The sequence below is a fragment of the Centroberyx affinis genome, unplaced genomic scaffold (assembly GCF_046629955.1).
Source record: "Centroberyx affinis isolate AG114_WGS23_722 - 3 ecotype Tasmania unplaced genomic scaffold, CSIRO-AGI_Caff_v1 ptg008537l_1, whole genome shotgun sequence".
NCBI classification, from domain to species: Eukaryota; Metazoa; Chordata; class Actinopteri; order Beryciformes; family Berycidae; genus Centroberyx; species Centroberyx affinis.
Genome location: NW_027284225.1, coordinates 55967 through 67500, shown reverse-complemented (window position 1 = coordinate 67500; position 11534 = coordinate 55967). Strand labels below are relative to the sequence as shown.

At 41.4% G+C, this 11534-nt stretch overlaps 1 protein-coding gene across 1 annotated transcript in view; it reads right to left on the bottom strand.

Annotated features, from left to right (window-relative positions):
- pard3ab (par-3 family cell polarity regulator alpha, b) overlaps nt 1-11534 on the bottom strand; it is a gene marked incomplete at its 5' end in the record, with an annotated part of 78845 nt that overhangs the window by 18132 nt on the left and 49179 nt on the right. Inside the window, 2 exons of the mRNA XM_071514345.1 lie at nt 1226-1481; nt 3268-3498. Of these exons, the coding sequence (XP_071370446.1) occupies nt 1226-1481; nt 3268-3498 (487 nt within the window). The remainder of the gene's footprint in view (nt 1-1225; nt 1482-3267; nt 3499-11534) is intronic.

The window sequence follows — 11534 nt, the reverse complement described above, 5'->3', positions numbered from 1 at the left end:
TCTCACTCCTAGCACAGTGTTAACGGCTCTTTGCGGACGTGCAGCTCGGCACATCCAACTTTTCTTCCAAGTTTTAGACTTGCACACCCTTATATATTTAATATTATTTATTATCTTTTATTGCCACTGCATGGCACTTTACTCAATTTGATTTTGTACTTTATTTTGCACTTCTCCTGCAGTGCATAATATCGGATCTGGTATTGTCTCCCATTTTCTGGTTCAGTGTGGTAGGAGTGTCTTCGTTTTTACTTGAGCTGTTTGTTTATTCCGGGAATTTCTGCGTTCTGTATTTCTGATGCTTGTTGTTGTCGATGTTTTTATGTTTTTATGTAACCTGATGTGTTTTCCGATGCCCGCTGCAGACCAAATTTCCTTCGGGATAATAATAAAGTTGAAGTTGAAGTTGAGGTTTGGTTGAACATTTGGTGGATGCTTTTAGGCAGAGTGACTTCCAGTATCATGAGCGTATACATTTTTATTATGGGCGGGAATAGAAACCCTTACCCCGGTAATGTTAATGCCTCGCTCTGCTTATTGAACCACACAGGACCGCAGTGTACAAAACTCACCAATGGAGTCGTGTCAGCTGTTTGCAGTACAAATCGATCAATGTGACTTGGACAGTCGCACTGGTATTGAACGCAAACCAAACTTTCCCTAATGTCCGATTCAGAGAGTACATATAGATCTGTACATTAGGGAAGTTTTAATGCTAACTATTCACTTTACAACGGCCACTTCACTTTACAACGGATGCACAATAATACTGTGGAAGTGTGAAATGAAAATCTCCCTGATACATAATGTACTTATAGGGTGCAAGAACACAAGATAAACTCAGTACTCACAATTATATTTGTACACTTTCTACTTACATTGTGTTCTTGCACTACTGTTAAGTATATTGTGTATTCCAGGGAAACTGTTGGTGCAGAAAGTGAACAACTACATCTAAAAAGCCCTTGAGCAAGGCACTTAATCCTCAACTGCTCAAGCAGACTTGTTCAACGGCCGACAGCAAAAAGCCTATGGGCAATATCTTAAAAAATAGATTTAGATTAAAAATTATGACAGCGTGTCTTGTTTCCATCTGTTCTTATGTGCTTTGCTGCTCTGTCAAGCACTTTGTAACAAGCTTGTTTCATTAAAAGCGATTTGTAAATAATCTTCACAGGACGTGAGCAAGAGTTAAAAACTCGTTTCCAAAGTTTCGCACCCTTACCTGAACATGTCCCCCAGTCCCTTCAGCATGCCCTTCTTGGCTTTGCTCTTGTCCTTCTCCTTCTCCTTCCCTCCCTCCTGCTGCTGCTGCTGCTTCTTCTTCTCCTTCCCTCCCTTGTCTTTCTTCTTCTCCTCTTTGGTGCGGTTGGTGCCGTTGACCAGGGGCTTGTCGGTGCCGCCGGGCAGCGGGGTCAGGTCGGCCACGGTGGACACGGAGTCTCTCCCCGATCGCGAACTCTCCTCTGTATCCTCCTCCACTGCAGGGAGAGAGGGAGAGAGGGAGAGAGAGAGAGAGAGAGAGAGAGAGAGAGAGAGAGAGAGAGAGAGAGAGGAGAGAGAGTGACGGGGCAGAATGGGGCACATCATATTCCAAGTCAGTTTTTTACCATTGCACAGGCAGTAAAAAGTTGAACTACACCGCATATGAAAATCTATGAGTCTAATAAATGAAAGATAAAAGTGTTCTTATAGGTGCTATTAATTCAACGTCCTAACCCCTGCAATACAATTTAATAGCATACTGCAAGTGATTGAAGAGCTTTGTTCCAGAATGAGAAAGCCACCATTAGAGACCATTAGACACGTACTCTTACAAAATGATTAATAGCACAACATTAATTACTATTTTATGGTTCTACGTCAAGTATCTCCCGCATGTGAAAAAAAAATCGTTTCAAAGAGTTCCAAAGAGAGATGAAAAACTGACACCTACTTTGACAAATTATTAATACAAAATGAAAAACAAATTCTCATGTTTTTGTAAGGATAGTGGGTGAGTCCTTGGTCGAATAAACACTTTCAGAAAGTAGGTCCTCAAAATTTTAGAAGTATCGAATGATGAACTGCGGATAACTTTGCTTCTAAAAACGAATGGGATTTGGAATCAAACTCTTCAAATATTTGAATGCTTTAATGTGTTATCTTTGTGTTTGGATATGCATGTAAATGGAATATTTTGAACACACTTTGTATTAACTTAACTGAAGAGAGAAGAGAAAGAGATAGGTCAGTGGTTCTCAACATGGGGGCCGGGGACCACCAGGGGTCCTTGAAGTGGTTCCAGGGGGTCCCCAGCAAATTGATGAATTGTTAAACTTCAGCATCATTTCATTTACAAGAAGTGAACACAATTAGGGAATGTAGAAGAATGACTGTTTTGATCATAGTTTCTCTGTTATCTCTCTACCTACAATACAGATAGTCATGGGATTCTGGACAAAATTGTTCTCAGATTTGGGTCCGAGAGACAAAATCTCATCAAATGGGGGTCTGTGGCTCAAATGTGGACTAAATTTGGGGTCCTTGATACGAAATAGGTTGAGAATCACTGGGATAGGTGACTTCATACACATCGCTCTGACCTAACCTATAGCACCGACAGCTTGTCTTTGTCCCTTGAATATCTTAACCACAGTGATCCTCACCACTGAAAAAAAAAAACGGTTGTATATTTGTCTGGAAGGAGGCGGCTTGATGCACGAGTGCACTCCCCGACAGGACGCCGGTCTGTCGCAGGGCTTTATCCATACTCCCCGGCTCCTTCTGTCTAAGGAGCCTAATATTTACAGTGCGGTGCGTTTGACAACATCTAACGCCGTAAAACGCTTACAGTACATCCTGAGTCAGCAGTTTGCCGTTGCCACAAGCGCTGAGAAAAATCTACTGCCAGACATTCAGCGTTAGTCAGACCGCTGTCACTCCCATGCACGAGTACGGATGCCACGTCGGGATTTTAGTGATTGACACATCCATCAGTTCCAATGCTCATCCTCGTGATGCATTATCATTGCAGTGTTAGTGTAACATCTACATCAGTGTCATTTTAGTTATTCACAATGCAATGACACTGAACTCATCAGTGTATCATTTCACATTTTTGACATTTAGCAGTCGCTCTCATCCATTCCCACGGTGGGGGAATTGAAGCGTCTTGCTGTTGATGGACACCATTGGCTGTTGTGGGGATCAAACCTGTGATCTCGCAGTAACGGGACAGGTCCCGCTAACCGCTAGGTCCCGGCGTGTGAACGTGTAGCGTCTTACATGTCTCCATGCCCTCGTCGTCCTCCTCCGTGGCGGCCGGTCGGTCGTAGGACTTGTCGATGGCCGCCCTGAAGCTCTCGTTGCAGCCCCGCCCCCTGATGATGCGGGGGCGGGGCCTGTGGAAGGGGAGGTCCCCGTTGAGCGTTACCTCGGCGACGGCCGTCTGGAGGCTCTCCAGAGAGCTGGACTTTTTTAAGCCGAGAGAAGGTCCCACGTCCTTGGTGGAGGAACCTGGGGGTAGGAGGACATCGAGGTATGTAGTAAAATAAACACAATATTTTGACTAAACCTTACTCAGCCTATGGTGGCATTGTCGAAGTCTCCTTTAATGTATTTATTGTACATCTATCCTGCATTAGTACTGTATACAGTGGCAGCCATTGAAGAAGTCCACCTTCATGCATTTATCCTGCATTAATCTCAACAAGCTAGTTCCCAGCAACTTCAGCAACTAGCAACTTCCATCGGCTGGAAAGAGATGGAAACTTTTCCCAGGCAACTCCTCTTGGGGACAGAGCCAAGGTGCAGCAGCAATTCTGCAACAATGCAGTAAAAAGTGGGACTTCTTCATTGGCTACATCTGTTGTTTAAACCCCATAAGTTGCCCCAGTAAATCAATACATCTTTCGTTAAGGAACCTGGGGGAACAGGGATATGGAAGTATGTATGAGCAAAGTTTTGAGTTTCAATCTATTTTAAGACAATAAAATATATCTCTGAATTGAACTAACAGTGGTCCCATCTCTTCTTTTACTTGGGGAAGCAGTCTTAGTAAGTTTTCTTGGTAAGAGGCTCTTTGTTTATATCTTTAAAAAGTCCTGAATTGAGCGTCTCAATATGGCATTACGCTAAGCAGAAGCACACTGGACTCAGAATCTCATTTTGTTTCCATCCTATCTCTGTTTACTTAAATGTCCGCTTAAATAAGCAAGTCTGTCCAGAATCAATATCTACAATGATCTTCCTTATGATCGAAGTTTGGCTTAAAAATCTTGTCAAGGGCAGAGGATGATGGGGGATGACGCACTGCAACACGAGCCACAGCGAAGCACATCACCACGGGAGTTATGTTACAAGATGACTTAACGGGATGATTTGAGAGGATGAGAGAGAAAATCATTTCAGCACCAAGGTAGACTCAGCGATATGACACACATTTCACAGTGGGCCACATCCTGCCAACGAAAAATGACCAAAAACTGAAGTCAGCCAAGTGTGACCTCAGACTCTTCCCAGTGTTTCCTCTGTGAATTTATGCAGCAGCGGAAGTTGTGAGTAATTTTGTTCTTGGCTACACATCAGTCCCTGTTCTGGTGCTTCTGCTGCAGACTGCAGTGTTAAAGCTGTGTTCTTTGGATAAGAGCACCAGCTTGAAATGTAAATTCATCCAGAGTGACTTTTACAATTACTGCAAAAGTTGAATAAGCTTAAATTCCTAGACCCCCCAACATTACAAGCCACCGTAAAGAAGGAGTGCAAGGGTCGAGGCCTAACAATATTCCTCCAATCCTATAAGGATCATGTTAGAGTAAAGTCCTAGGAGAAGAAATAGAACTAAAGAAAGAGACAGAATGGATTTTTTTTAGAGAGCAGCTGAGTGAGTAGAGGCAGAGTGTCATTTAGTGGTGAGAGGTAATGTGAGGTGCTTGAAGTAAAAATGATTCATTCTAAAATGTCAGGACTACAAGAGGGAAATCATCACTGTTATTTTAACTTCCCGTGTTATCTATCAGAGTGGGACGGTGGCTCAGTGGTTAGACTGTCGCCAAGAAGGACCCAGGTTCAGGACTTTCCGGTGCTTTCTGTGTGGAGTTTGCATGTTCTCCATATGTTCTCCTGGGTTTCCTCAAACAGTCCAAAGACTAACAAGTCAGGTGGATTGGACAATAGACTTGGGCCCATATTCGATAATATTGAATATTGCTATATTTAGCGAACATGGTGCTATTCGATATATAGCCTAGAAATTTGATGTGATTTAGAAAAAATAAAATACAAAAAAAAGCAATAATATCGTTTATTGCGATTACATTTTGGATATCGACAATCTAAATTGCCCATAGGTGTGAATGTGAGTGCCTGTCTGTGACCTGTCCACTGCCTTCTGCCCAGTGCATGCTGGGATAGGCTCCAGCCCCTGTGACAATGAAAAGGATTTAGCAGTTAAAAGAAATGAATGAATGAAGGTTCGCCAGTGAATAAAAGAGGAAACACCGGGTCAAGACTCAGAGGACCAATCAAACCTGGATATTGTTTTTTTTCACCGAGGAGGAAGCTGGCCATCTGTGTATGTGTGTGTGTGTGTGTGTGTGTGTGTGTGTATAAGAGTGTGTGTGTGTGACGATTCTTCCTGAACAACTACAATTTTCATTACAAGATGTGGCTCTGAATGAAAATAACCATCAGCAAAATACGAGAAACATGACAGCTTAATTAAACTGAGACTATTCGTACAGTAGTGAGGGCATAATTCCCCATATGGCACCTTTCACTGCTTGAAGAGGTGCACGATGGGAAAATATATATGAATAAATAAATTAATAAATAAATGAATAAGGTGTGAGGGTAAAGGGAGGAGTCCTAATCTTCTGGTTGCAAGTGTCAGAGAAGAGTACAAAAGAAGAGAAAGTAGTAAAGGAGTAAAAGTAGTAAAGGAGTAAAAGTATAAAAGGAGTAAAAGAGAGAGGAGTGAAAAAGGAAGAGTAAAAAAGAAGGGAGGGGAGAGATGAAGAGTGAAAAAAGAATGGAGAAAGAAAGAAAGAAAGAAAGAAAGAAAGAAAGAAAAATAAAGAAAGAAAGGAGAGAGAAGGAAATCGAGAGAGGAGCAAGACAGAGGGATGAGAGTGAGGGGAGAAAGAGGAGTAAAGGAGAAAGAGAAAAAGAGAGACTAAAATATTGAAAGGGGGAGTAAGAGACAAATAAAGAAAGAGGGAAAGATGGAGTAAAAGCAAAAGTGAAGTAAACGAGTGAGAGTGAAAGAAAAGGAGAAGAAAGACTGAGTAAAGGAGACAGATAGAAAGAAGTAAAAGAGTGAGAGAGCGACAGAGAAAGAGAGAGACAAAGAGAAAGAGAGAGAGAGAGAGAGAGAGAGAACTTTGCATCCAGACTTATCAAGTGCAATTTTACTCAAATTCTCCTTACTGCACTGGCAGATCATTTAAATAAATGTGACTTTTTCTAAGGATAATAAGGGAAATTGCACTGAAAATGAATCAAGTGAAATTTACTGAAATTAGCCAAATGATCTGCCAGTGCTGTAAGATCACTTCACTGAAAACAGCAGCATTTTTTTTTTTGCAGTGAGAGGGAGAGAAAAATAATACACAAAAAAAGAGAAAGGAAGACAGAGAGAGAGAGAGAGAGAGAGAAAAAAAAGAGAGAGAAGTGGAAAATTGAATACATGCAGAGTGAACAAGCCCGTGGGTTTGGCGGCGTCCCATTCATTCTCATCAGCCTGTCCCGTCCCCTTAACGTCTCACTGAGGTCTGGGCTGATGGGCTGATGGGCTTTTCACGCCGCACACCCGCTTTATTTAAGGGCTTCGCCGAACGCCTTTTCGCTAGTCACACTCCAGCGCCGGTAGAAAGAAATAAAGAAAAAAAAAAATCTAAAATCCACGCCGTGTTAGAGATCTGATAAATGGCATCGAGTCGCGTAAAAAACTTTTTTTTTTTTTTTGTTTTGTTTTGAAAAACCAGCTGAGTTTCACAGGACCTGGTGATTGAGATTGTACTTCAATTTTGGGGAGAAAAATACTAATAAAATACTTAAAATAATCAAATCAAGTAAAATAGAAAGATAAAAGAGCAAATACTCTCACTTTTAGATGCACATTGTGAGTGAACCCATGTTTTCTTTAATTTTCTTCCTGATTCTACTCTTGATCTGATATTTACGTCAGATCTCACTGCCTAAGGCAGACGAGAATCATAGATATAGATATATAATTTAGATATAGATATAGAATTTATCAGAGATACATTTTATATATAAATATAAAATTTAACCCAGAACTGAAGATTAACAGAGTTTGTATTTAATTTTTAAACAAAAGGAGCTTCAGATAAGCTGAGCTGGCAACTGAGATTCTATATTTCTTATCCAATTTTGAGGCAAAACACACTAAATGTTAAATAATCAGGTCTGGCAACACAGCTCCCAACAGTAAAAACAAAAACAGCTGAAGATTTCAAACCTGGCAACCCGTCAGTTTACCATAATCTGCGGCAGTGTGTTTGGACAGAGCGACACCGCTATTCAAACTGCAGATAAACGTTATCCTACCAAGTTAATCTGCGGCGGCCTTACAGCAACAAATACTCTGCGATCATCTGGCAGCTGGAACAAGGAGAGGTCAGATTGATGCTGACATCAGGCTCAGCTGGAACTGGCAGCACCAGGCTGTGGGTTCAGTCCGTGTTAAGGAATACTCACATCATCTGACTTCACTGCCTTTGTCGTCTTTATGCAGTTCACTTTGTCTAGAAAGTGAAGTCATTTGCTCCAAAATGGGAGATCTATTGTTTACAAAAGTGACACAAGCCCTTACAAAATGACTGATAGCACAAAATTTAAAGAAATGGCACTACTTCTTAAAAGATAGTAGGTAACTTAAGCAATAGGTCAATATATTTCTGTATAACTGACTTACTCTAAGCATCATATATTACTATGAGTGCGTAAATTCTTGGAAAACGGGGCGGCCCGAATGAGAATTGAACCCTTGACCCTGGCAGCTGGCATATAGTGGAGGGTTAAAACTTAATTTACCCTCTTCTTTTATTTGCAGAATCAACGTTACACACCTTTTTTAGGTTGACATGAATCTTTGATCTAAATTTAAAGAATATATCACATTAATACTGTAGGATCAAATGCATAGGTTATAGTAAGACAGGGCCTTTTAAGGGAAAAGCATAAATTAATCCTTTTGTGAAAATAAAATAGATTTTTATGGTTGTTGACTGACTGGAGGTCATAATTTAGCCACGTTTTTATTTGTCACTCCATCACTGCCTGGCAGTTTGAGCAACACAGAACCACAACACTATAACACTTTTATAACCTGGATCCCTTATGTATTAAATTATAAACTTCAGGTAATATTCCCTCCCCTTCCCAAAATGAATCTAAATTAACTCTCCAAGTCACAAGCCACTCTCACACATGGATTTACAACGTGGTGGAAAAGTTGCAGGTGAAGCAAAGTGTGAATAAGATTTCTGGACGCTGCCGGCGAACAGTAGCTAACAGTCCGGTTTTGTCCTCCGCCATTCGAGTGTCCTCGTCCGACATGTGGCGGCGGCCTGTGTCAACAATGCTCTCGGCCAATCACGGCGCAGGACAGCAGGGGCTAAGCTAACCCCCGTCTCTCTCCCCTCGCTCGGAACCGGGCTTCAGTTTCAGCAGGACGGCTGTGTTTTGGCCATGTTAAATGGACCATGGATCACTGATACTTAGTTGGGAGTGTGGATTTTTAAAAAGAGGCTGGGGGAGTAACGCAGGGGCCCTGGACGTGAAAATAAACCCCGGGACGCTAAAGAAAACAGCCTGAAATCTATTAGCCTCGCAACGTTAGGGAAATTGAATAGGTGTTGGATTGCAAAGTGGGGAAAAGGCCTCGTTTCCCCAGAGTGTCCACACTGCAAAAAATGTCCACCTTAACAAGTCATTCGATCTGTTATCTGCAGTCTGAAGATCTGCCAGCGGAGTGAGACGATTCCACTTGTTTCCAATGCAGAGGGTCCTTGAAACGAGGCGGATCACTCCACTGGTTTCAAGATAATGACACTTAATTGATTTGCATTGATTTACACCAGAAGCAAGTGATCGCACATCATTGGCAGATTTTTTTAACCTTTTTAAAAGTAATCACCTTTATCAACCTCTAAATTCTATATTCGAGTTGATCATTGCGATTATTATCCTTACTTATCCTTATGTCATTCTACTATCCATCTGCCTTTGCCAGGCCTAGTGACATTAAGCTGTCTGTGGACTAACTTTTATTATTTTTAACTTGTCAAGTATTTATATCTTTATTTATTCATTTAGTCACTTGCTTATTAGCCATCATAGCCTCTTGTCTTCTTATCTGTTGTGTTTTAATGTATTTTGTCATCTGTGTGTCTTGGCTGCTATGACGACTCAATATCCCTTCTGGGATCGATCAAGTTTTCTATCTATCTATCTATCTATCTATCTATCCATGAAATGTGCTATATAAATAAAGTTGACCTTGCCTCTACTGGTGACCAAAGGGAATTGAAAAAAACATAAAAAAAACTTCTCTAGTAGAAAAGTCTCAAGTGGAAATAAGTTTTGAAAGCCAGAAATCTCAGCACCTGGTGAAGTAATTGTTGAGTCATTAGTATTGATCAACAACCCCATCACCTCTCCACATATTATGGTCAATTTGTGTTATAGGGCAGTGAAAATCTTACTTATTGCCCCTTTAAGGAAAGTTAGATTTTAAGGACTCAGTGCAAGATTAAATGACATGCAGAGTCGTTGTTTTTTTTGCAGTTGTTTTCAGATTGTGCAACGGTGCAGCTGACTCATCTGCTGCCACCATTTGTCTGAGAAACATTTTAAAATTTTATCACCTACTCATGATCTCTTCCTCGCTGAGTCATGATATCATAACCTGCCCAAAAAGTTTGAAACAATTTCCTTTCTATCTCATGGTTGCCCACACACTGTTGTTTAGAGGTTTCGAGAAAAGTATAAAGTAGCGATTCAGCTATCTCCAAAAAAAAAAAAAAAAGGTACATTGATGGCACATTCAGTCTTGTTTATGTGTGCTTTTCCACAAGAATATAACCCTATCCTCTTTTATTCCTCCTTTCCTCTGTGTGTCTCAGTTTTTACTCTTTAATATTGAGTGAGCGTTCACAGCTAAACTTTGAAGAGTTACTACAAACTGCCCCAAGACAGCTCTACTCTCAAACTCTCTCATCTCTCTCTCTCTCTCTCTCTCTGCGTCTTTCTCTCCACTCCTTCTTTCAGCGGGATCCATTCTGTCGGCTAAGTCGCTGATTTCAGAAGCAGGCCTTCTATTCAGTCGAGGTGACAGTGAAAACACACAAGACTTGACAATGACGGATGACTCGCTGTCAGCTCGCTGCCTTAGCCAAGGACAGAGTGCTTTCTCTGCTCTCCCTCCCCTCACACACATGAACACACACACACACACGCTCGCAAACACACACTCTTGACACACACGCTCACACAAAACAATTAGCGCTACAGCCGCATCTGACGCAAAAGGAGGAAAATCAAATCTGTACTCCCCCCCCCCCCCTCCCCCACGCTTCTCAACCATGTTCAGCAGCGACCTCAAACTGTCGCAAGCACTGCAAGTCTTCAATCTGCAGACTGACACATTTGTCTTGTCAAGAGTGAGCAAAACACCGAATACATGGGATACTACACAAATGAGTAAAAAAAAAGGGCGGCGGCTGAAACTTTTGAAGTGTAATCTGCGAGAATGCCAGCTGAAGATATATCTGCAGAGCGATGTGTACAGTCTAATGTCTGTCGTCTTGCACTATATAGTGTTTCCATTTTAGTTGTCAATATATCTCTGCTCCAAGGCCACCGAGACGAGTTCTAGTTCGTTTATAGTTCTTGGCGAGAAAACAGATTCTCATTCTGCCTTACCGCTGCAGCTCCTAGCCTTCCACAGACGGTGTGCAAAATAACATGTCGTCAAATCAACACATCTTGTTCGAATCTTAAGATGCAAAGAGTAAAAGGAAGACAAAGATGGACAGCAAAGACTTGAGAACTGAGATGATATTTAGGACTTGGAGCCAGAGGGGCATGAGTAGGTTTTGACCAAGAAAGCGAAAAATACTGACAATCTTGTTGCTTGAATATTGGTGAGTATGTAAATGGATTTTCTGCATGTAATTTGCAATAGATAAGTGGGACTACTCTACACTTTTGGTTACTTAGAAAGATGCCGGAGGCGAAGGATAACCTATTTCAAAATGGAAGCAGGCTTCTGTACACCATCTCCTTTGCAAATTTGACATTTATTGGGAGAACAGCCAAGCTTTTGGTAAATAATGTGCTGCATGTGATCAGATAATGAAATATCACATGGTATAATGTCATAAAACTGTAATTTACTTTTAGTGCAAGTCAGATCTCATAAGCTCATTCAAATACCACCTATACCCCCCCCAGGTTCCAGGCCTTTGATATGCACTGTGAGAGCGGATGGTGATGGAGATGGAGATGGAGATGGATATGGAGATGGA